We start from the raw sequence: 26,610 nt of genomic DNA, 5'->3' as shown, positions 1-26,610 counted from the left end.
CACAGTGTTTATTGTGTAGGCACGGCACGCTGGGTTACATGTAGTATCCAGGCTGTTTTGACGGTATATCTGATTAGACTGCAAGTTGTTTTCTGTGCACGTTGGATACACCGGGTTTGGGTCCTGAGTTTTTTGTACAAACATCGGATAAACTGCATTTGGATAACTTTTGTTCATGTTTTTTTCAACATGTAAAGAATCCGAATAGTCTGTATCATTCTGGGATAAGCCACATGCAGCAAAGTTCGTTGAGATACCATTGCTGCCATCAACAGTGATGACGATCCGCACATCCAGCCATACGCTGTTCACTACTAGCAAGATGATGACGATGGTAATGATGATGATGTGAACAATCAACCTGACAACAGTAGTTTCCGGACTTCTTTTTGTCAAACCAACTCCTTGGTCAAACACTGTTCTCTAAGCTGATGTTGCTGATTCCCTGCTGAGTTTAAAGGGTTGGATACTGCTTGGTTTTTACAGTGACATTTGGATCTAAACACTAAGTGAACCCTATAAGATCGTCGGAAAACATTATAAATCCAGAACTCTTGATGAGTGGCTCAACGGCGGACTCAAACAGTTTATTGTCTGAATTGTGGCATTGACTGTCCTTATCATACTTCGGCTGACATCCCGAGAATAACTTAAAGGCATCCAATGCGATTTCAGGGCAGCAAAACTCGAAATATTCATAATATTTGTGATATTGACACATACTGCTTTACATTAGCACATTTAAATCAGCATTACATACTTTGGGCATTTAAAACTGCAGAAAAAAAGCCCCTTTATTTTCTGGGTGGTACCCTAAAAATCAGCCCAGGGCCCTTCCAGTAACCGTTTTCTGTCAGAAGTTTGGGAATTTTTGCTCCGTGAGAGTCAGTATATACATTGGGATAGTGTACATGTGGTTTCAACTGAGTTTGTAGATAGATGACTAGAATATTGGCCTTGAAAAATTGGGTTTCCAAGCCCTAAAAAACTGTACTGAATGCCTTTAAGACCGTTTCCCACTAGGATGTTCTCACCGTATCATATCATATCTTATCGTATCGAGTTGTTTTCTGATTCGGGTCTGGTTCACACAGGGAAGTTACAGCTGGCTTAGCCCCGCGCCTGTGTTCTTATTCAAGCCGGTTTTGGCCCTTTATCTCTTAAAAATGGCGCACTGAAAGAAGAGAGTCATTTAGCTATAGCAACAGTAAAACGACAACAGGGAAAGACAAGCGTAACATTTGGGGAGAAATCTCTACACTATGTGTATGTTGACCCCGTGAACCTGGAATGCCCCACATTTTTAGCCAAACATTGTAAGGGATTAGCTACATATATTACCCAAAATTTTATGTTTTTTGGCAAGGAAAATGATCGAAAATCGTAATCTAGGTATTTTCAAATGTCTAATTTTAGGGATAGGTTTTGTCATGGAACGAATTGGTCAAAATGACATTTTTTTAAATATTTCTCGCACTCAATTAGCCATTAGGATAATACAAAAACGATTTGTGGAATATTATGGAGTAAAGTGGAGTATAATTGATACTGGCGTCTACAAGTATTGCGATATAGTTAAGGTCAAACACGGTGACGGCAGTATATTCGTTACGTGTTACATGTTTACTTGAAAATTATGACATCGCTATACTGTCCAGAAAACGGTTTATTTTGTAATGATTAATGATTAATTTTGCTTTGCATAGCATTTTTGTCTTGAAACGTTTTAAAAAGTTTTTTTTTTTCTAATTTGTAGTATCAATTTTGTAAACACAATAGGTGGGCATGTTTTTTTCTTCTTTTCAGCCGACACTTGTCCTTATCCAGAGACCTCGGAGAGTTATAGATCAGGCGGTTTTAAGGACCAAAAGACGTTCGTTCAGAATGTAGTCAACTTTATTTACACTCGGAGAAAACGACACGAGGGTCGGTGTTGTCACCTACGCACAGATTACCCTTATCAAGCTCAATCAAAATTACACCAGAGTTGAGGTATTCAATGAAATTCGTAACATTACTAGGGCTTTCCAAGAATCATGAAATCATGACAGTGCCATGCAAACATTCCTGCAGCAAAACTTCCGATTTGTATCTTTTGTCCTGATCATGTACATGTTGAATTGAAATATTGCCGTAAGACAGGAATTTCACAAGAAAAACATTGTTACTTGAGTTAGGAAAATCATGAATTAAACTCCATTATGGTAATTACGATCTTATTGACATAATCAATGAGACAAATGAAAAACATTTACATAAACTTCACATGTTTCATGGAGGTAAGAGATCTCCGAATTCTTGTTTATGTCATCAACACCCAGGGGTAACACACACACTGATCAAGTAGCTATTTTAACACTACCACTTACACATAATAATAGGATACATTTAGATTGACAAAGGAATCAAATATAAATGATATACAGATGATAATACATATGTAACACAACGTAATAAAATAAAGAACAAAGATGTTGGAAGCACAAGACAAACTTCCCACCCAATGACGGTGTGAAATGTTTTTTTTTTGTCTAACTACCCCAAACCAACGAATTTTAGAAAAGGTCGGACATTACGTCTTCCATGGTTTACAGAAGAGAGGTCAAACCCTTTAGACATAGTTTTAGACATATATGCATAATTATAGTTTCAGACAATTACTTTTTGCATATTGTACAGTTATTTTGTACTCTGTTTTCATTTTCTTTTATCCTTATAAAAGATATCCTTATACACAATTAACCTTCGGGCAGAAATTTGCAATAAAATTCAACAAACTCAATGTTATGGGCAGAACATATCATTATTGAATGTTTTATATTTATATTTAAATGCAGCAACTCTTACAATGCACAAATACATAAAAGACTGTTATTAGAAAAAAAATGTCGAACTGGTAACTAGCCCAACCTGATTGTATACTGTATTATCTCTAAATGTTTTACGCTAGAAAAACTGACGTGGAACTTTTAAGCAGGTGCGACGCATGTTTATGGCCTTTTGAAAGCGATATAAGATGTATTTTTAAAATGAATCAAAATTGCAAAATTGCAAAATGGAACGATGACCCTTAAACTCTGGGCTGTTCAAATTCAGCAAACAACCAGACTCACCGGCCAGCTGTACTTTCTGCCCTGTCATCTACGTGTTCTTTTGATTCTGATATGCAAATTTCGGCACAGGAAATAATTGATGTTAGCATGAAGGTTCGTCTGGGTTAATAAATATATAAGGAAAATAGCTTACTTGTTTACGCCCGAACGGACAAACAGAAATCCTTGAAACCAATGAAGTTAATAGTGCATGAGCTGCGTACTATGGAAGATATTACATATACACGTCACTAAATTACGATATGCCAATCACAGCATTAATTAAGAATATAACAGGTTCTGCGAAGTACAATCCTGAATAACTAATTCTGATGTCTCATTTTAACTGCACGGTTACAAATTAATCTTACAATATGGGACATGACGTTCTACAATCCTGAATAACTAATTCTGATGTCTCTTTTTAGCTGTACGGTTACAAATTAATCTTACAATATTGGACATGCCGTTCTAATTCTGTTCAGAAAGGAAGCCGTTGTTATAAGGTAACATTAATGTACTTTAAACTTGAAACTGAAATAAGAAAGTAAAATGTACAGCCGAAGTGCATGTTAAGTTTTTTTATCCACACCAAATAATTTTCATGGATGACTGGCGGGCGCCTTGCTTCTGACCTGTGACCCAAAATGTAGGAATCTTGCTTTTCGGCCCACCTCGTTTTGTTTTTCGCCCGCTCGCATAATATTTGGAGTCTATGGAGAATGTCATCCGTAAAATTTACTTGCTGTGGCCTTATGGAGCTGGTCGGATTTTCATCTCAGTGCGCTTCAGGGAATAGTTAACGCCCTTCCAGTGGGACCAGTTGACGCCGTCGGCGTGACTCTCATGAGTACCCAGGTGATACAGGCCGTTCAGGTTGGAGCTGTGGCAACTTTGGTACCACCACGCACCTTTGTACGACTGAGCACAGCTGACCGGATCCTCGTCGTCATCTCTGTCCTTGGTACTGAATTGTTTCCCATCATGCACCGTCAAGCTGTCAACTGTGACAAAGGGACAAATTTGACTTTAATTCTTTTGCGTTTAATTGAGCGGATATATATTTTGCTGGACTATTTATGTTAAACCAGATACAAAATACGATACTAACAACATACAGATGCAGATGGATCAGATAACATTTTAAATACTTTTTAGTTTATGAAATGTTGCAATATTTTCTTCAGTATATATAATAGTTCCAATTGAATCTTGGTCACACAGCTATAGTCATATAACAAGTAATATTTTACTACTAGGTACTATTGGCTCAACTTCAAGTGATGACCCTGCTACAATTGGTAACCTCACCTGCAGTACCGCTGTAAGTCCCTATGTGGAGCCTGTAGTTCTGTGATTCAGGTGAGATGGCAAACGTGTCGTAGACGGCGTACGCCGTGTTCCCCTCCACATCCTCCAAATCCACCCTGAGCTGGTAGACTTTCTGCACAGCCAGGCGGTACAAGTTGTCATTCCCCAGCCAGAACTCGCCGTTCAGGTTGGAAGGGAAGCCGGTCTTGTAGTCCGCCCAGCCCCGGTAGAAGTCCACGCTTCCGTCTTGGCGTCTTTGGAACAACTTAAGGAATAACAAGAAAATCGGAGATTTTAGAATGATTTCAAGGATGGCTGAACCCCCGATATCATACCCTTCTAGTATCATTTTTAGATAAAAGAGACAACAAATATACTTTAAAATGAACTTTCTCAATAAAGTTAGAAGACATTGCCAACAAATGAAGCTGTATCTGTATCTGTATTGGTATAGCTCGTATAACTGCCCTTCAACGTAACACACTTGCCTCACAGGCACGCGACGCGGCGACAGCTTGGTATACATATAAACTTTGACCAAGTATGTACATGTCATGTATGCCATATTTGTGGTCAGAAAAACGTAAGAAGGCCTTAATGGATTGTGATAATGTTTGGTATGTGGGTAGGTCGTAGGTAGGCAAAGGTCAAAGTGAAATTTCGGCCTCCTGGTCTCTGACCTTAGTACTGCAGCAGAACTTCCGGTTTTGTATCTTTGGCATGCTATGTATGGTGTTGGTGTTTTGGTGGCCATTAGCTTTCATGTCAGGAACATGTGGTGTGGGTTTGAGCCTCCTAGCAGCTTGTTCTGGAACTACAGGGAAATTTCCAGCGAAGTCTTTCAAATCAGATTAATAAAAAAAGAAACAACTAATTTCCATGATTTTTGACATTTAGGTAGCTTAGACAAAGATGTACACATTAATTCGAATGATTAATAAGGAAATCTAAAAATCCTAAGGTTCCGGGTCGGAGTTTAAATCTGACAAGAGTCTAAGTAAGTGCGCAGTAAATTTGCGGAAACGTGACTTCGTTTCGTATGTTTTGGTCGCGAAATCCCTTATCGTGAAAGCTGTGTACGTCTTTGTATTTTCTGAAAAGCCTGTTAGTTGTAACCTTTATAAGTAATGTTTGTGCCCCAGCGAAGACCTCCTGGTAATAGTCCGCGCGGTTGGTAATGTTGTCTGTTCGACTGATTTCCGCAATGTTACGTTCTATGTGCGTTGTGGGTGTGTTTGCGCCATCGAAGATAGTGGTGAACTTATCTCATCGATCTTCATTTTTCCTAATTTTTCGAAACATTAGTTACAGACCTTCTTTGAGTAGTAAGCAGTTACCCTGCGAAAATTCGATTTTTCCATGCAGCCATGTGTAAAACATGAAAAAGGACCCCTTATATAAAGATGTACTTGAATAGGCCTTATTTACTCCTAAAAGATTGGGCGCAGAAAATATCAATCAAATGTACTGAAAAACGGCATGATACCCCTTTGCAACCAGGAGAGTGAAAAAGTCTGACCCGTGTTTCTTACAGAAATGACAGCCCGTCGGTCTGAGGGTGTCAAATCGCTATGAACACAAAACTCCGGGCCGTGACCCTAAATGTTCGTATTCGTATACATGCAATGTATGTAATATATGGCAAATGGAACATGGTCAAATATAAATTATGCAAGTGAACACCTAATTTGCATAATTAATGCAAAAATTCCACAATTGGTTTTTGGCAAATCCACGATCAAAAAGAAGAAAAAACAGAAACAAGAAAATACAACGGCTCTAAATATTTTCATGTAGGTATGATCTCCGAATTCTTGTTTAGAATTATAGTTAAATGACCAGACTTACTGTCCAGCCGCCTCCGTCCGTGTCCATATCACAGTAGACCAGGAAGCCGCCCAGGTTGTCCCGTGGATAAAGCATGTACACGCCGCTGGGCGTGGTCTCGTCGTTGTCAAGGATGTCCTGACAGTCTTGGGGCTTGTCGGCCGCTGTGTCGTTGGCTGAAGTACATAATAATGTGTACAGTCGTTATCATGACCTATTGACATACAACATACCTACCGATATTCAATAGTGTAAAGAGGTAACGCTGAATTACAAAGATAATGTTCAGACGAAGTCAGTAAAAGCGCTAAAGCTGTGGTTTCCGCCGAAGCCGGTTTCAAGGGGCCCCTGACAATCTTCGGATGACGAAGCCAAGCCAAGAAGAAGATCTGAACGCTCCAAATCAAATTGAAAGCGCCTTGATCCCAAACCACTTCGTCTTCGGGATGTAGTTTCGAACCGGTTTTCCCGCATCGCGATTTTCGTCTGAATGCAATGCGATTATAATGTGACTTCACCGGGTCATGGATTACGGGGTGATATTTATTTATTTATATGCAATACCAAAATCTACGTTGCTACTATGAACAAATAATGTGTCCGTTCTAGGGCGAGCTTCACCGCCTCTGGTGGGACCACGTCGGCCGTGGTACGCCGGGAGGCGGGCACTGGCAAGTAGGTAGTGAAAGAAACACGTGGCATATTGACCAGATGTGAGGAATGTGAGTTACCCGAATCGCTGCTCGGCCGGTTTGATGTGAACAAAGCAAAAGACCCTTTCAAATGAAAACGCCGTAACCGCATTGGATCCAAGTTTCACCGAAGCAGGATTCATGTGGCGCCGTCTGAACACTCTAAATCCCATTAAAAGTGCTTTGATCCCAAACCGACTTGGGGGGGGGTGTTTCGAACACACACCCCAGTTTATTTTGGGTCTCAATTCGATTCTGCACACCCTCGACTCTTAAGTGACCGTGACTTTCAGGAAATAACTCTCAAGCCAAAACATTGTATTTGCAAATAAAGGATATTCCTCCAGCTACGAGAACTATAGAATTTCAATTTCTTTAACCTTTCAAATGTTAAGTAAATTTTAGGAGCAAAAAGAATTTTCGATGAAAAATGATGCTAAAAAATTGGCCAGTTTCACGTGCAATAAAACCCATCACCCAGAATTTAGCCACCAAAATGATTTATTTTGTCGGAAAGAGAAAACCCTTATGTGTTATTAAGAAAAGTATAAAGAAAATCCTTAACACTGAGATTATCACAATAGACCGTCATGTGAGGCATAGCGACAGCACCCCCAGAACGCATAAAAGGCATGTCTGGGTCAAACCGAAGCACCGCACTCAAGGCGGAAGGACTCCCTGAAGTAAGCCTCGGGCCTGAAATCAATTTTCACCCAAAACACGCCACTTCTTATACTTTTCAGCCATATCATTAGTTTGCAGCAGATTATGAGAAATGTGAACTCAAACATGAACCATCGAAAGCACTTCGTCACTTTTTTACCGCGCACTATCTCGGACCCCCGTCGCAGAAGAATTTGTGTGTTTACCGTTCAACGCCGTTCCGACCCCAGCCTGAGCGCCGGTTTACTTTACGTATTGCTCCGTCAATTGATTACGGGGTAATATTTCTTTATCTATATGTACCATATTTACGTAGCAGCAACTTCAGGAGCAGAAATGATCAAATAATGTGTCCTTTCTAGGACGAGCTTCACTGCCTCTGGCGGGACCACGTCGGCATTCGGCCGAGATACGCTGCGAGGGGGGCATCAGCAAGCAGGTCGTTGACCTCTAACATTTCTTTATATTCCAACAAGTAATCACAAGACGTAGTAACGGCACATTCAAGTTTTTTTTTTCAACTTATATTAATGCCGCCACCAACACATGGGACAATACCATATTCTATTTTCACCAAGTTAAGTGAGGGAAGTCATGTAAAGTGCCTTTCACAAGGGCACATACAAGATCGGTGACTCGAACCCAGACCTCTTGGTTCCGAGTCGAGCACTCTGTTGCCGCTACGACACTCGACCCCACTACCTCTTACATCAATAAAACGCTACCTACCTACCAAAAGTGATTGTAGCTTATGCGAATCGTCATCGGGCAAGATTTAGAAGAAACGTGTAGCACGTGAACCAGATGTGATTGGTGTGATTTACTCGAATCGCGGCCCCAACTTTTTCGTTTGAACAGGGCTAAAAGACGTTTGTGTTTTCAGTGAAGTAATTTAGTAACCCTTCGTGGTATGCACCCGTTACCTAAGAAACACTGCAATAGCCTCTTGTCGCACTATTTACGTGGTAAAGAAGAATATTGTATTCTGTAAAACTTATATCATTGCAAGTGGTAGTAAACTTGCCTTCAGATCCACCCGTCCCGGTCTGTGAAAGTTGCTCCACTGCGATTTTGAGTTTCTCTAGCTCTGCTCGAAGTGCGTCGTCATTCCCACAATTCACATTACACACACATTTCTCGTCTGACGGTGGTCTACAGACCGACTGGGCAGAGCACAGGAACACACACGTCAGAAGGGACGTTAGAAGACTGAGAAAAGGCGACGCCATGGCGGGAAATGCTTCCTCGTTGGCAAAGAAAACGCTGATATGCCCACAAGGAAGTCTTCCGCTCAGAAGTTGCAGCGTCTTTTTAAACCGACCATTATATTTTCTCAGTGAATCGTTCGGCCGACGTCACCGTCCAAACAATGTTTGGCTTTTGTTGTCAGTGGCACCTTGACAACTGGCGCGTAGACCGCATATCTCACGCTCACCAGACGAACACAAATTCAAATTGTTGACGGACTGGAAACCCTTCATCGATTGGTCAAACCAATAGTTGTTTTGCTATCATTGGTTAAAGTGCTAATTGATACTGGCAGTTAAGATCGGACAATTGATTGGTTCTTGAAATCCAATGGGCAAACAATACTACAAGTGTGTCAGCAAATATGGAAAGTCAAATGCTATGTTTAGACTGTGACTGGTAGGTAGACGTAGTGGGGGAATAACCTAACTGCGTCCAGTATCAAGAGCTGGTGCAGTCGTGTAAAGACCTGGGATGGAGAGCGATGTGATTCCCCTTAGTGGTGGGAACGAGAGGCTTCCGCCAAGAAAAGTACGCCGGAAAATATCATTATATCTGTCAACGGACGTTTCCAGCCAGCTTCCCATGCAGTTATCGTCTGTTAACTCTACAATTTGGGTAGAAATTGTGGTCAAATGTAAATTTTGGACACGAAAAATAGTAGTTTTTTTAGTTTTTTTATCGGACCTCCTTGGAAAAAACGAATTTTCCCAGGATAACAGCTTATATGCTAAAAACGCGTACTACTTCGTGTTTCTGAAATAGAGAAAAAATAGGTTATTGCGATAAGTTTTCCCAAAATCCGGTGACGCGACTGCCTTGAAAGTCCACATAGAACGCAGCTATTTGGGTCATCAGGCGACAAACCGCATCACCCTTGCTCGCGGACGAATACCAAAAACGCTTTGCTTTCCGACCAACTTCACCACGCCGAAAAAAAAACACTACAGTCCCAAGGTTTTTTGGTCAATTAAAAAACTATTTGAAAATCTATCACGATCGCCAAGCTTTGGGGGGCCAAAGTTAGCATGACAACCTCGCAGATCCGGTGATTTACTGCGCACTATTTGGCACTATTTGGAACCCTGGTCAGATTTTAACCCCGACCCGGAACCTTAATTTGGGAAGGAATATGCAAATATACTTGTATATGAATATGCAATTTTCTTCTTCCTGGATTATCCAGCACATATTCAATCTAAATTACATGTCTATAATCTTGCCAGAGTCTCTATACATTTATGATTGATTCTTTGCCTTGTCTTGCGAACCATCGGCATCGTGATCACGTTGTTCCAGGACTTTTCAGGACAAGTATCCGAAGAATTTATCAGAAAACTATCGGAAACATTTCCACTTTCCAAATAAAGATCACGTTTATTCTCGGTCTGGCAAGATCTCGCGAGAACGCGTGAAGACGAGCCTGTACCTGACTCTCTGTCATGGTTGACCTTCAGGTCCTGACGCTTAGTTCTTCGTCTTTCTCGGTAGGTTTTGCGTGTGAACGAAGCTACGAAACAGTTTGATAACACCATGGTGACTCTGGTTGCCTGGGCATATTTTTTTTTCGCCCCCACGTCGATAAGAAACCTTTTCGCCATTACCGGCGCGAAATGCATGACGGGTAATATCCGCCATTTTGACAGATAAACAAAATGTGACACAGGGCACAGCCCAGTAATAGGGCTTTCCTATGTTAATATATGGGAATTATGTCAAAACAACTTGATCGAAATTCATAGACCTTGAAAAACATACATTGACAGGGTAGTCCAACCTCTCCAAATCTCACCAAAAATAAATGAAAAATCCTACGCACCTAAACCATGCGAGAAATCTACCCGAACATTGAGAAGTGATCATGACCCCTGACCCCTCTGGAGAGCTGATGACCGCATGTAAACCTATATCTTCTTCAGCCAGCCAGACAACACAAACATGGATACAAGTCTGTTTTTTCACCAAAATGAAAAATATTACCTTACCTATAACAGTAAAGTCCAAAATAACAACATTCCCCAAGAAAAAGAAGACTTCTTTACACATGACATTGCCATATCTCTTTATACTAGAACTGTGCCCTCTGCGCCTGCGCTATTACTGACCTTTGCCCCAAAGCAAACGACACAGAGAGCGCGCGTGTCGAATATATTTTGTTATAACTAGCCTATTATTCTTATGTTAGTTAGTTAACACTTGGTTATTATTTGTTATAATCTGTTTTAATTTGTTATGTACATGTATTCTGCACACGGATTTATTCGTCTGTGCCACCTGTGCAAAGGTAAAGAATAAAGTTCAAAGAATTCCTCTACGTGGTTTGAAATCGTATTTAAGACACGACCGTACACGAGCAAAAGTTTCTAGGGTAATTTTTAAATTTATTGCACACTGTTACACAACAAAGCCACTACTGTGGCTGATACAAGACCAGCTTGTTCAGGCATTTTAAATTACACATTTTACATTACTGCCACCATTACAACAACTGCTGATATTTGTCATTTCTAACGATTAAGCAATCTGGCGAAGAATTGTTTGAATAAAAAAGGATAGATTTTTTTGCAGTACTAATTTAAATTGTCCAAATCAAATATTCTTATTGTTTAACTTATTAACTGGAGTAAAACTGACTTTAATGAACTTTTTGGATTTGTTTCGCTCTTTTCTGAGTCAAAACTGTTGTAGGTGTCGATTTATCATCTATTAGTTATTAGGGGTTCATCTTTTTTTGTCCAGAAACTAACAGAACAAAATTTGACTCTAACACATTAGCCCCTATCGCGAACACATACCTGATACTTGATAAAAATACGATTATTGAATACTACATTAAATGAAAGTTTAAACCTGACTACCATTTAATTTCATGATTCAATGATCCAGTTTTACACGTTATTTTGTATATCTTATGACTGCCAATCTGTTGTTGTTATCATTATAAAGGGATTTTTTTTTAATTTCTGACATTAAGTATAGTTTTCGTTGACTCATATGTGAAAAAAATCGAATTTTTAAACTTTTTTCGCACTCAATTTCCAATAATTCAAAATCGAGCGCAAAATCCCTAAAGCACAATTGTGGGGAAAGCCGTTACAGTCATTTTGAGCCGTAAATGAGGTATGTTTGACTCTCCATGCTTCCAGGTTTGAACGAGTTTTGCAGACATGTCATATCGCCCGAAACTGTGCATTGTGTTTTTCATAAAGGCGTAAAGAATCATTACAGTATTCAAGGTCACCCACGGATACGATAGTAGCTTCGCTACATGTTACATGTCCACAAAAAAATGATAGTGGACATGTACTGTCCTGTAAACTGTGTCTATAGAGAAGTGTTGTTTTTATTATCTGTTGCGAGTCACTCAGGCAGAAGGGCTTGTTTTGCCGCTTCATTGCAAATGACCGCAGGTGACCAGTAGGTGATCAAACACGTTTGAACACAGTTCGGATTCTATGAAATGTGGGAACTTTGCAGCCCAGATTTTACCACCGTGATTTGGCCAAAAAATTTAATTAATTAAAAGAAATAACAGGAGGAGGCGGAAGAGAAAAAAAATTGAAAAGAAAACGATTACATCCATACTTATGATACGGACTGAAATAATAATCTGACTGTAAACAGGCTGCTTTCACCTTTGAACTTTCACTCTAGCTGTTGACGGAAGTAAATTCAAACTTACATTTTCTCAGGGGAGATGCACACATTGGAATACTGAACGTCAATCACGTACGATGGAAATATTCCTTTAATATAAGAGACGTTAGAACGTCAATACGAGTGTCATCTTGAATTTGAAACCGTGTCAAAAAATATAAACACAATGCATATGACATGTCGATAACACAAAAACATCTATTAGGGCGATGACCGTGAAAATGCCTACGGCGTTCTTTACTGACGCAGTATGGAGTTATGTAGCCTGGGTACCAAACCTTTGGTCGGCTTGGCGGTAATTTTTCTGCCCCGGCCTTTACCAAGCACAGGCGAGTTATACCACGGACCTATCTCCAGCTGGTTTTCCTGTATCCGCTGACTTCCTGTATTACGCTTAGTCTTCTTTTGCCGCCGACCGTTGTGAGCGAACAAACCTACCCCACTCCCACGAAGCGCGGTAATTGAGGCCTGGCTGGCGGCCCCAAACGCTCTCGGCGCCGAAGGGATAGCGCTGAGCTTACGGCGGTCTGGTTAACCAGGCAGTTATGTGACCCACGACATTTAATTTCATAAGCACAATTGAGCTACGTAAATCTTTTGCTGGGTTTTTCTGTTTACCTTCCCTGAAGAAGAAACTGTGTACGTGTTTGTCTAAAGATAACATTGTGTGAGTTTCCGTTTGTGTAAAGTGCCTTTCCCAAGGGCACAAGATCGGTGACATGTCAGGACTCGAACCCGGGACCTCTTGGTTCCGAGTCGAGCATTCTGCCGCCACGCCACACGACCCCACACGATAAAACATATTTATACAATGACAACACAAACACACAGGTAAAAGACGAAGACGCCTAAGGCATTTTTGGCCGACGCTTTACCAAGTTATGTGACCCGTGACCTTTAATTTGAGGAACACAATTATACATCTTTTGTGGGGCCACAAGGAAACGGGACACGGTTTAGGCAGGTTTGTTTGTTCTGAAGAAGAAACTGTGTCTGTGTTTGTCTAAAGAAAACCCTGTGTGAGTGTTCGTCAGGACACCAGACATATCTTGTGAGATACAACGTGCAACTTCAAGTCAGACGGATAATTTTAAGACGACGACAATATAAGTGTTCTGCTGTTCACGTACACAATGAAGTTTGCCCTGGGGATAGTTGGCGCACTCATGGTGGCTAATTTTAGCTTGGGTAAGTACAAACATATCTCCGTACAAATTTGAGTTAACTTGACTAGATTTCTACTTATTTTTTTGCAGCATATAACCCTTTATATACGGTTACGTTGCTTGTAGTCCTAGCTGAAGGGCTAGTGATGTTAAAGCCTTGTCTGGCGTCTAATACGTGATATAGAGTCTTTGTTTTGTCAGTAGATTTGTATGGCGCGGCCATGTTTGTTGTGAACTGTTGTGTTCCCTTAGTTTCCTTCTCTTTTCTAGTTCCTGAGTTACGGACTGAACAAATAACACATCATTTGCAATTAATTAGTATAATTAAAGGGGTATGCAAATGTTCACAGCGTCTCTTTTTCTAGTTTGACATGCCGTTTTCACGATTAGAAATGACATACAATTATAAAACAGCACGTACTAGCACCCCCTCCCCCAAAGCCCTACTAGCTGGTCAACTTTGACCTTGAATATTGATGTTAACAATATTGCGTTAGATTATGTTACATTTAATCGACTCTACAGGAATTGGTAATTTTTAACGGGTATTGTGAAGATGGCGCTATCGTTCTTCGGTTCTTCATTGATGAATAATAGGATACATTTATCTACTTTTTTCCAGCTGTCTCCCAGACTATCCCAGCTCCACTAGGTAAGTGCATCAATGCGACAGACACATATGTAATCGTGCTGTTCAGCAGTAACTGTAAAGCGTATTGAAATTATGTCAAGAACAAAATATACATTGGCGTATTTTAATTACTTCTTTTATTAAAGTTGCATATCCGTAGTATTTTTTATTTATTTTTTCGTCTTCCGTCATCATAAGCTGATGCATGGCGGTTGCTGTATAATTTTGCGTTTCTGTATTTACCCAAGGTTCACCATGATGTGTTTATGTTTAAGTAAACATATAAATACATATTTTAATTCGCGGTTACGTTAATCAAAAAAAAAAGTCTGAAAGTTTTATATACGACCATTACATACGACGAGTATACGACCATAGTGATTAATGGCTTAAAATAATGCAATTTGATCTTTTAATTTGATACATTTTGAAATCTTTTTTTTCTAATTAGTAGTATCTACTTTATTGTGCAGACACAATAGGTGGGCATGTTTTTACCTCCATGAAAATGGAGATATTGTTTTTGGCGCGTCTGTCTGCGTGTGTGTGTGTGTGTGTGTGTGTCTGTCTGTCTGTCTGTGTGTGTGTTTGTGTTTCCGCAAATTTGTAGTCAGCATAATTTCATAACGCATTTATGGATTGTGATGATATTTGGCATGCTGGTAAGTCTTAGGAAGACGAAGGTCAAGTTTGAATATGGGCCTCCTGGTGGATGACCTTGGTACTGTAGCAGAACTTCCGGTTTTTGTATCTTTTGTCCTGAACATGCTATGGTCTTGACTTTTTGGTGACAGATAGATTTTCCTGTCAGGAATAAGTGGAATAAGTTTCCTGTCAGGATTAAGTCCCCTAGCAGCTTGTTCTGGAACTGCAGGGGACCTTTTGGCGAAATCTTTCAAAGCCAAAAAGTCCAGATAGGAACAACGTATTTTCATCATTTTCGGTAGGTAGGTAGCTGAGAGAGAGAGGTACATAAATAAATGCAAATTATGCACATGATGACTTTATTTGCATAATTAATCAGGAAATTCTATAATTACAGTGTTTTACATTATAGTACTTTTATACAAATGTCATGTAATGTATGTAACCTATGGAGGATGGAACATCAACAGCTACTAATTATGCAAATGATGACCTAATTTTGATAATTTGCATTTAATTATGTACACCTCTCTCTCGGCTACCTACCTACCGAAAATGATGAAAATACCTTGTTATGATAAAATGCTATTATATCTTAATGGTGAATGATGGGAATGTCATACTTGGGACATCTGTAAGTTAATAAAAAGTTAACATCACGATGCATATGTTAATGCAAAGGTCATTTGCATAATTAAAGAAGAAATTTATATTAACATATCAAGCCCACATTTCATGGAGGTATGAGATCTCGGAACTCTTGTTTTTTTTTTCCTTTTTTTTTCTTTTCAGCCACAATGTGCCCTCATCCAGTAGACCTGGTCTTCCTCCTAGACAGCTCGGAGAGTTTCAGGACAAGTGGTTTTGAGGAAGCAAAGACGTTTGTGCAGAATGTAGTCAACTATTTTACGCTGGGTGAAGACGACACGAGGGTCGGTGTTGTTACGTACAGCAACATCGACGCTCAGGTCACTCGTATCAAGCTCAATGACAATTACACCAGAGTTGAGCTCTTAACTGGAATTCGCAACATTCCGTACGACAGAGGCCATACCTTTACAGGACTTGGTCTCGATCACGTACGCAACTATTCTTTCCTCGAAGAAAATGGCCGGCGGAGTAATACTCTTGACTTTTTGATTTTATTAACCGACGATGAACCTGAGGACTCCGTCAGCGGCCCGGCACAGTCAGTACGTGATATGGGCATCACCGTGTTTGCTGTGGGCGTTGGCGAGGAAAGCGACATAAGTCAAGCTACTCTAGAGACTATTGCTGGAGATCCGAGCAGGGTGTTCAGACTGACGGACCATGACTTTCTTGTGGACGACTCACACCCCAGGATTATTAGAGAGGCTATTTGTGACGGTAAGTACTATGTATGACGCACCAGCTTATTCATACTTTTATAATGTACTGTCACACCTCATGGGCACCTTTGGGCACAAAAGAATGATTTTGTACTTTTTATCTTCGCCAAGAAGGCTATGTTTGCAGAGGCGTTCGTGTGTTTGTGTATGTTTGTTTGTGTGTGTTTGTGTGTGTTTGTTTGTGTGTGTGTGTGTGTTTGTGTTTGTGTGTGTGTGTGTGTGTGTGTGTGTGTGTGTGTGTTTGTTTGTGTTTGTGAACAGATGAGTCAAGAAAGCTTTGATGGATTGTCTTGATATGAAGTAGTTGAGTAGGTCTTGATGAGACATAGAAATAATTAGATGTTGGTAATGGTACTGCAGCAGAACTTTCGGTTTTTATAACTCGTGATCTAGACATGCTAGGATCACAAACTTTGCATGGTAGATAGCTCTTGGGCTTGAGCCATCTCGCTCTGGAACTACAGAGGCGTTTGTTGAAAAATGTTCAAAGGAGAATAACTCAAGAACCGATTGATGGATCGTCATGATTTTTGTTACGAAGGTAGTTTAAATGATATATTAATATTAGAATGATGCATATATGGATGCAATTTGCATAATCAATGATGAAATTCTCTAAATCAACTGCATTCCATGATAGAACTATTAAAGCTTGTGACACATAGTGAAGAACGAGAGAATTTGATTATGCAAATGAAGACTTAATTTGCATAAGTAATGAGGACATGTCATAATTCAATGTTGTAACTGCTTAAAATTTCATACTTTGGCATTTGAAAGTTAAGTGCAGGTGAACATCATTAAACATAACATATTTTAATACAGACCTCATTTGCATAATTTATGAGGAAATGCTATCATGACATTCTTTGTAAAGATAAGACTGCCTTTTGGTGTAGAATATGATCAACACATAATTCATGTAATTGAGCATCCTTATGCACAACAATTCAGATTAATCTACAATTTCTTAGTCATAAATGCTAACATCATTTGGCGAAGGTATGAGATCCTGGAACTCTATTTGTCTATTCATTAGGTTCTGACAGAACAGTACATTCGTCTAAAATTGCCTTTTTGTGGGGCAAATAAGATTCATTACCTGTAAATGTTAACGAAAAAACCTTTTTTGCTATAATATTATTTCAAGCAACAAGCTAAAATAAAACTTTTACGACGTGCACTGAGGTTAAAACTTGCATGCCTGTTCTACGTCGTTGTGTTTTTCTTCCCAGCTTTGACAAAAATGAACCTTTCACTTGATTACAGCAACCCAATGTCCAGCTCTGACCGCCCCAGATAACGGAGCGCTCAGTACCACAGCGACCTCCTACCAGACCGTGGTCACCTTCACCTGTAACACGGGATACGTACTGAATGGCGCTGTTACTGCAACGTGCACAGCTGACATTACATGGACTAATCCTGTACCAACATGCACACGTAAGACGATTTCGAAGTTGATATGTGATAGCAATCGGATTCATGGCCGGTACAGGTACTTGCTGTAACTATAAACTTTCTGTATTTAAAAAAATAGTATAAAAGAGGTCACTTCTGTAGAGGTCACTTCTGGTATGCATCTTCTGTATAGAAATATATTTCAGTAATAACGTGTTTTTTTTACTATTTTAGCGATCCAATGCCCAATATTGACGGCCCCAGCTAACGGAGCGCTCAGTACCACAGTGACCTCCTACCAGACCGTGGTCAACTTTACCTGTAACACTGGATACGTACTGAACGGCACCACTAATACGACGTGCCAAGCTGACGGAACATGGGACAATCCTGTACCAACATGCACACGTAAGGCGTTTTGACATCACAGAATACAGAAATTTACCAGATAGAAAAGAGCATGTTAAAAGGTAACCACGTTAACTTTGTTTATTCAAACAGCATAATTCTACATGTACTATAGAAAGGCTAACATTTCTTTGGGAGTAAATGAACATACCAGAAGTGGACCCTCCCGCACAAATGTACTGTTCCTCACAATCACCCCTGTCCAAAATGTTATATGTGTTCCAATAGTCTATACACCCATGCAGCAATAGAATCTTATTGCGCCTTCTGCTGATGGAAGCCGTAGAACCAGTGTTCTATTTAGTACTATTAGTTGAGGATTTGGGTTTTCAAGCTACAGTGGATGTTTTAACTGAAAGTACTAGAAAGGTAAATAAGTCTTTTGAATGGCTAAATCTGAATACTGAACTCTAAAGTCTATTGCATTTAGTAAAAGGCTAGCCTTATGCTAAATTTCAGGTCATATGGTTTTCATGTTAGCGCTCAGGATCCAAAAATGCACATTTTAGTAAGAAAAATATAAAAATTCCCATTTTACATAATTTAAAGTGACATGCCAAAAGCATATTAGTAATATTCTGTGGGCATGTATCCAAGGATGTCCTATACAAAATCTCAGGTTAACGTGGAAGTTCATTTGAGTTGCTAAAATAGATAAAGATAAATTAAATTGTTCTCCAACTGAGAGTTCAACCAACAGAGGAGAGTCCTTTTGGATTCCTACATAGGTCAAACTAAGCGCTTTCAAAGAATCAGGTTTATTGCATACGTTTAAAGAGTATCAATCATGTAGCTAGAAGACATCGACCAATCAGATGGCTCTTTTCCCCCGTAACTAAATTGTTAATGCCCCGCCTCAAGGTGTATATGGTGAGATACCCCATGGTCAGGTGCGATAACCACCGAATAAACCCCAGAGTGAGCGTAGGGTAACGAACGATGTGGTATGTGAGGTGGTTATTGCACCTGACCAGGGATTATCTCACCGTATACACCGAGGATTAGGCGGAGCATCAAAGTTATTATCATATAGACAATACGACTGGCACAGTTATTTTGCACAAATTCCTTTTTGAAATTCCTCAATTGCAAAAAAAATACCTCTCATTTTCTATGTTACATGAAACAAGATGGTGCAGACAGTAAACAATCTACGGTGACAACGTGACATTGGAACATTGCGAATTTTCGTGGGGGTGTCAAATTATGTTTAGTCTTTTCTTTTTAAATTTCATTTATATTTTTTTCAATTTTGTTTTAGTTTGAAAATATACAAAATAAACTACGTACGATTTCACAAGTAAAAACTACAAGTCTTAGCATCGCCGTTAGTTTCATGTCCCCTGTATAATGGTACAGTCCAAAAAGTGGTTGCTTATTCTAATAACCGACCACTTTTGAGGTAACGACCTGACACCCCATGGGAAATGGAGCGTATCCGATACACTAGCAGCTTTTAAATAACTGCCGGTGACCCATGACTCACACTGGTCCAATGAATTTGTCCAATTTGTATTGGTCGTATTACCGGCACGTGCAGTAGGTGATGTACTGGAGTTTTTTTCACATGCATCATTCTAAAACAGATCTCGGTTCAGTTTTGTGACGTCGTAGATATATATATATATACAACAGCGAGCAGATTATTATTGGAATGAGCAGAGCACTTTGGCCTAATGCCTCTGACCATTCACGCTTCGTTAAAAATTGAAAAATCTCAAGATTCATTCTCAAGATCTCAATATTTTAGACGAAATCTTGAGATCTTATAAGACAATCTTGAGATTGTTCATGACAATCTCCAGATCTTTCAGAAAATCTTGAGATGAAAACAAAAGGTCTCAAGATCTTTCCAAATGTTTTCAAAGTATCTTGAGATTTTTCCAAAGCATCTCGAGATGCTTTAAAAAATATCAAGATTGTTATATGAGATTTTTCAATTTTTAACGAAGAGTGAAGACCCCCACTGGGGGTCATTATGATCCGCTATGTAACAGAGAAGTTTTTGACAAAATATTGGATATGTACCTCTAAGCTGTAAATAGAGGCATTAGTCCAAAGTGCTCTGCTCATTCCAATAATAATCTGCTCGGTGTTATACATAGAAACCGGAGGACGGGCAGCTGACCTACGCTAATGCCGACAAACTAAGTTATGACTAGTTTATTTGGTGTCAACAATACATTTTTATTCAAATCAGATTTTATCAATTTCAGGCACTACGTGTTCTTATCCAGTAGACCTGGTCTTCCTTCTAGAAAGTTCGCAAAGTTGGAGGACAAGCGGTTTTGAAGATGCAAAGTCGTTCGTGCAGAATGTAGTCAACTATTTTACACTCGGAGAAAACGACACGAGGGTCAGTGTTGTGACGTTTAGCAACATGGATGCTCAGGTTACTCGTATCAAGCTCAATGAAAATTACACCAGAGTTGAGCTCTTGCAAGAGATTCGTAACATTCCCTACGACAGAGGCCTTACTTTCACAGGACTTGGTCTCGATCACGTGCGCAACTATTCCTTCCTCGAAGAAAATTGCGGACGGAATAGTACTCTTGACTTTTTGATCGTTATAACCGACGATGAATCTGAGGACGACATAAGGCTCCCGGCACAGTTAGTACGAGACATGGGCATCACTGTGTTTGTTGTGGGAGTTGGCGAGGAAAGTGACATTAGTCAAGCTAATATAGAGGCTATTGCTGGTGATCCGAGCAGGGTGTTCAGAGTGACGGACCATGACTTCCTTGTTCAAGATGCACAAGTTGCACCTATAAGAGAGTCAATTTGTAACGGTGAGTGTTACACCTATACAAGTTACTGAATGCGTCTACTGTTCCAAATGTACTGTCGCGCCTCATGCTTGTCTATGCATACTTTAGAATGATATTATCCTCTCTCTTTTCATATGCATAATATACTTCAAGAAAAGATGCCCATTTCTATTACAGTACGCTAACGCACATTATAATTAGATAGGTATTTGAGAAGAAATTAGTTTGATATGTTGCATCTCTGAAGAACTAACCATACATGTAATTGGGTTAAAAAAATAAGGGGCATAAAAGGAAAGACAATGCATTCTTCCTAGGACAACTGTTGTGCAATAAAAGTTCACCTGCGCATGCCGTAATTAGATGGAAACAACATCGTGTTTGCATTGACAATATAAGGCGAAAGGTTAGACACAAGCACAAAATTTTTATTAGAGCTAATGAAATTCTATCTCACAGCTGCTAACCTGTGTGAGCCACACCCATGTGACAACAACGCCACCTGCCGACTGTTGGGAAGTACCTTTGAGTGCAGCTGTGACGTAGGACTCGTGGGCGACGGTTTCAACTGCTCAGGTTCGTCAAAAGTTGAAAAAAACTGAGATTCTGTTGCAATTATTATTTATTCTGACAAGTTTCGCTATCGTTTTTTTTTTAGTGATAGTGATTGTTTGGGCATGTTGATTTGATTATATAGATGACATCCTTTGGAAATCCCAAAACTAAGGCGAGCGTGCCGATAAAAAGGTTGCCTACTTAATTAAAAGTAAATTGAAATGCCATCCATATAGATAAACCAATATGGCCATAACAAATGAACAATCATATGAGAACTTTTGTACCAACAACTGTTAGGCTCTGGAACAGTCTTCCAAGGAAGATCACTGAGTTCAGGGACAGACAAAGATTCCAACCTTAAGTTAATTCTTTTCTCAGCGCAAAACTTTGAAGGCAGTCCTGCTGCTAATGCTGAGTGAGAGCTGACAGATTAAAAAAAGTCCTTCTCAGTCTCGTTTTTTGTTCTCATTCTATTTTTTTTTCAGTCGTACAATGCCATGTTCTGACGGCACCAGTGAACGGCGCGCTGAGTCCCACAGGCAGACGTCAGTACCAGGACGTGGTCACCTTCACCTGTAACCCGGGGTACAGCCTGGTCGGCACAGCCAGCCTTACCTGCCTACTGAATGGCACCTGGAGTGCGAGTCCACCGACATGCAACCGTAAGGCCCCCATTCCACTTTGTGGTGCTCTTACTGCGCTCTGAAATTGGCCAGAGCGCAATGACAGCGCGGAACTGCGCGAAAAACGTGCTCAAGTGGAATCATTACGGCGACCTCTCTGCGCGACCAAAAACTCAAATGTCAGCAACGTTTATGGGCAACCAACGAATTCTTAGGTCACTGAACGAATTAGGGAAAGAGAACGAAATTCTGTACGTTTGTTTGTTTTGTTGTTGGTGGGGGTCTCAACCAGGTCTGCCATTGTCAAAATGTGGCGAATCTCTTATTTCAGCGAATTCGGCTACTATTCAGCCAGATGTTTTAAAAGGCTGAAACATTCGGGGATCTGCTGGAAGGTTCAATCATATTTGGCTGTTTTTTGTCCAACCAAGCACGTTTGGGGGTACGTTAGCAGTGTTCCGAAGCGTTTTCATGATAAGGGGTCAATTTCCACTCGAAGTCGTTTTTTTTATTCGCAGAGAAAGTTATGCATGGCCTATATCTGGTCAGAGTGCTCCCGAACGTCAGTTGAACCTGAATTCGTGAATGCATGAGAGTAGCGCTTAACCCTATCTAGACTGGTGGGGGGGGGGACTAAAAGTGCCCGCGGAAACTTTGATGTCAGATAGCGTACGAACGGCTTGCGCTTGAGCCATCAAACTTGTTGATTTTACCTAAAATACTGTTGGCAACAATTTTGGCTTAAACGATACAATTTTTAGACTTTTGTGTTAATTTAAACATGCTCTAATGTAATTTTATGTAATTTTATGTAATTTCTATCACTTATTATGCGTAATTTGCGTTAATTTGACGACGGCATTGTTTAAAATCTAAGATGGCGGACCATTTAAAAAATTGATCAGGCTTTTTGCCTGAAAATTGCATCACTATTTCAACTTTTTTATTTTAAAGGTTCATTTTAACCTGTTTTGTCCATTCCATTGTCATTTTAGGCTTTACGTTGAACAAAATGATAATTTGAAAATTCAAGGTTGACAATCCAAGATCGCCGTTAGTTTAAATACGCATGACTTCATTTTTTGACGACACTAGTGTTGCTATGGGCAACATATGTTTTAGTAGACCTCAATATTCTATTATAAACACTTTTTTTTAATTTTATGTTGTGTATCATTACGTTTTACGAGAAAACCGATTTAGATGATTTTAGGCAATAAATTAACATGACTGACGTCATAATGACGTCATATTACGCCATAATGATTGAATAATGAAATAACGCCATAATAATGAAAAGTGTTGTTATGATTATTACTAGTTCCCCATCTTGTAAGAATTTGGTGGTCATACAATGTACTGTTCATGAGTTCTGAGGGGGAGGGGGCGAATGAGTCCCCCCCCCCCGTCCCATGGATCCCCAAAAAAGCCCAGTCTAGAAAGGGTTAAACAAAATGTCTATTACCCACGTAGGATTCTACTCTAAATATGGCATATACATGAAAAAATATTCTAATTTATATATATATTACTTTCCATTGTAGCCAGAACATGTCCAACTCTAAATGGCCCAGTTAATGGAATCAACTCCTACCAGACCGTTGTCGGGTTCTCCTGTAACCCGGGTTACGTACTGAACGGCGCTGTTACTGCGACTTGCCGAGCTGACGGAACATGGAGCAATACTGTACCTACATGCACACGTAAGATGAATTTGCCCCTTTTAGGGAATAGCAATATTAAAATAGGGTATAGAATTTTCTTCTTACACAACCATTAAGTTTCTCACCTACTTACGTTTCGATGTCTATCAGACACCTTCCTCAGAGATTCTGACTGGAGTTCTGCAACTCGCCGCCATTTAACGCCAATGTAGGTGGCGCTTTTGCGGCGAGAATGCAATCCCAAACGTGGCTGAGCTTGTATCTCCCCTCGTCCCGGTTCATCACTGGGGATACAAGCTCAAGTCACGGGTTCAAAGTTTCAAAGACCTTTCTGTATTCAAAACATGATATATTGAAAATAATTACAATGCGCATCTTCGAATCAAAAATAGATTTTATGATTAAAGGCTATGGGCCATTACAGTTGCAGTATGTCCAGCTCGGGCGGCCCCAGCTAACGGAGCGGTGAGTCCTACCGGAGCGGTCTCCTACCTGAACGGGGTCACCTTCACCTGTAACTCGGGATACGTGCTAAACGGCTTCGCTTTTGCAACGTGCCAAGCAGACGGAACGTGGGGCAGTCCTGTACCAACATGTGCACGTAAGATAACTTGCATTTTTTGACAAATTGCAATGTCCATCAAGTCACAGTATACAAATATCCACCAGATAGCAAGATGAGCAGTCGAAGGGATCGAATCACGCAGCCTTTCGTTATTCAAAACATGATAGACAGGTATTGCCCATTTAGGCTCCCTCAGTACAGAAATAGGCCCCGTAATAAACGGTTATTGACCATTTCAGCCATACAATGTCCACCTAGGACGGCCCCAGCTAACGGAGCAGTGAGTCCAACCGGAGCGGTCTCCTACCCGAACTCGGTCACCTTCACATGTAACTCGGGATACACACTGAACGGCATTGCTACTCAGACGTGCCAAGCTGACGGAACGTGGAGCAATCCTGTACCAACATGCCAAGGTAAGATCACCTGCAAGTTTATATATGCTACATTTAGTCGATACAAGCTAAGTTAAAATGTCGCTTTATAACCAAGATGTACATGCCATATTCTGCAGAAGGAATACATGGTGATTTGATTCTCTACTTTGCCCAAATTGTTTCTATCTGTACTTTCAATTGCAGGGGTTATAAGTAAACCTACAACTGATTCTACCACAATACAAACAACATTTATTTCCACAACAATTTTGGCCGAGTGCCCAGTACTCACTGTCCCAACAAATGGAAGTTTAAGTCCTGTTGGTTCCAACTCCTACCAAGACGTAGTGACTTTTAGCTGTGACCAGGGGTACGAGTTGGACGGCAGTACCAGTGTCACCTGCCAGGGGGACGGGACCTGGAGTGGCAATATTCCAGATTGTAATGTTAAGAGTCTTTTAAATATGAAAATGTGTTTTCGAAGCGAATTCAATTTTTTCAGCTCGGTTCTTTTGTCTGTTATCAACTTTTCTGGTGCAATTTGCACGCTTTTATTACAGGCAGCGGAAAGGAGACCTCTTTTATTATTGGAACTAGCCGTGTACTTCTGGCTGTCGCTTATAGTATCTAGAGGACCTGCCCTACATGCTTCTGTAACAAAGAATTGCGTCCTCGCCTAGTTTTCCATAACCTATTGAAAAGTAGGCATTAAATATACAAGGGATACGAGCTGAACGGCTTCGCTTTTGCGACGTGCCGAGATGATGGAACATGGAGCAATCCTGTACCAGCATGCACAACGTAAGATGATTCGCAAGTTGATAATTTTAATGTCTAATGTCCAGAGAGCAAAGAGAATATAATAAGGAACCCACAAGACCACAACGTCAAAAAAAAGGGTACAAAGTTTCAAAGACCTTTCTGTATCCAAATCATGATATACAGGAGAAACCGATGATAACAATGCGCATCTTCAGTTCAAAAATAGATCTTATGATTAAATGCTATTGACCATTTCAGTTGTAAAATGCCCAGCTCGGCCGGCCCCAGCTAACGGAGCGGTGAGTCCTACCGGACCGGTCTCCTACCCGAACGGGGTCACCTTCACCTGTAACACGGGATACATCCTGAACGGCGCTGTTGATACAACGTGCACAGCTGACGGAACATGGGGTAATCCTGTGCCAACATGCACAGGTAAGACGATTTGCAATTAAATATTTCTTACCACTATCAAGTTGTACTATAGTAAAAAGACTATACATACAGCAGATAGTAAAGGGAATGTTAGAAGGAAACCACGAGTCTTCTCTGTTTTTAAAGCTTGATATGCAAGAATAACCCATGATAAAATGCACATCCTCAGCACAGCAAAAGATCCTTATGATAAAAGCTTTTTAGCTGCAGAACTAGAATGCCCGGCTCGGCCGGCCCCAGCTAACGGAGCGGTGAGTCCTACCGGACCGGTCTCCTACCCAACGGGGGTCACCTTCACCCTGTAACCCCGGGATACACACTGAACGGCGCTGCTTCTCCGACGTGCCAAGCTGACGGAACATGGAGCAGTCCTGTGCCAACATGCGCACGTAAGATAACTTTTTTTTACAAATTACAATGTCCATCGTGTTGCAGTATGCAAAAATCCACCAGATAGCAAGGTGAGCAGTCGAAGGGAAACACGAGGCATTTCTTTACTTAAAACATGACAGGCAGGTATCGCCTATTGGGTCTCCTTCAGTGCAGAAATAGGCCCCGTAATAAACGTTTATTGACCATTTTAGCCATACAATGTCCGCCTCGGACGGCACCAGCTAACGGAGCGGTGAGTCCTACCGGACCGGTCTCCTACCCGAACGGGGTCACCTTCACCTGTAACTCGGGATACACACTGAACGGCGTTGCTACCCCGACGTGCCAAGCTGACGGAACATGGAGTAATCC

General features: G+C 40.5%; 3 protein-coding genes across 3 annotated transcripts in view; 2 read left to right on the top strand and 1 right to left on the bottom strand.

Annotated features, from left to right (window-relative positions):
* Positions 1–1,911: 1,911 nt before the first annotated feature.
* Positions 1,912–8,926, bottom strand: LOC109474373 (fibrinogen C domain-containing protein 1-like). Its single transcript, XM_019774665.1, has 4 exons — positions 8,610–8,926; positions 6,252–6,406; positions 4,404–4,668; positions 1,912–4,096 (listed from the first exon to the last, which is right to left on the bottom strand). Exons 1-4 carry the CDS (start codon positions 8,812–8,814, stop codon positions 3,846–3,848), a joined length of 876 nt encoding a protein of 291 aa, XP_019630224.1. The 5' UTR covers positions 8,815–8,926; the 3' UTR covers positions 1,912–3,845.
* Positions 8,927–13,457: 4,531 nt separating this feature from the next.
* LOC109474362 (P-selectin-like) lies at positions 13,458–22,146 on the top strand. The gene is made up of 6 exons (XM_019774654.1): positions 13,458–13,678; positions 15,725–16,300; positions 17,572–17,745; positions 17,938–18,111; positions 21,342–21,458; positions 21,926–22,146. Exons 1-6 carry the CDS (start codon positions 13,624–13,626, stop codon positions 22,144–22,146), a joined length of 1,317 nt encoding a protein of 438 aa, XP_019630213.1. The 5' UTR covers positions 13,458–13,623.
* A 4,072-nt stretch (positions 22,147–26,218) lies between these two features.
* LOC109474374 (adhesion G-protein coupled receptor G7-like) overlaps positions 26,219–26,610 on the top strand; it is an 18,878-nt gene continuing 18,486 nt past the window's right edge. Inside the window, exon 1 of the mRNA XM_019774666.1 lies at positions 26,219–26,255. The gene's annotated coding sequence lies outside the window, so the exon portion shown is untranslated. The remainder of the gene's footprint in view (positions 26,256–26,610) is intronic.

Source organism: Branchiostoma belcheri, unplaced genomic scaffold (assembly GCF_001625305.1).
Source record: "Branchiostoma belcheri isolate BF01 breed outbred unplaced genomic scaffold, Haploidv18h27 scaffold304, whole genome shotgun sequence".
Classification (NCBI taxonomy): domain Eukaryota; kingdom Metazoa; phylum Chordata; class Leptocardii; order Amphioxiformes; family Branchiostomatidae; genus Branchiostoma; species Branchiostoma belcheri.
This window is presented reverse-complemented; position numbering and strand designations above follow the sequence as displayed.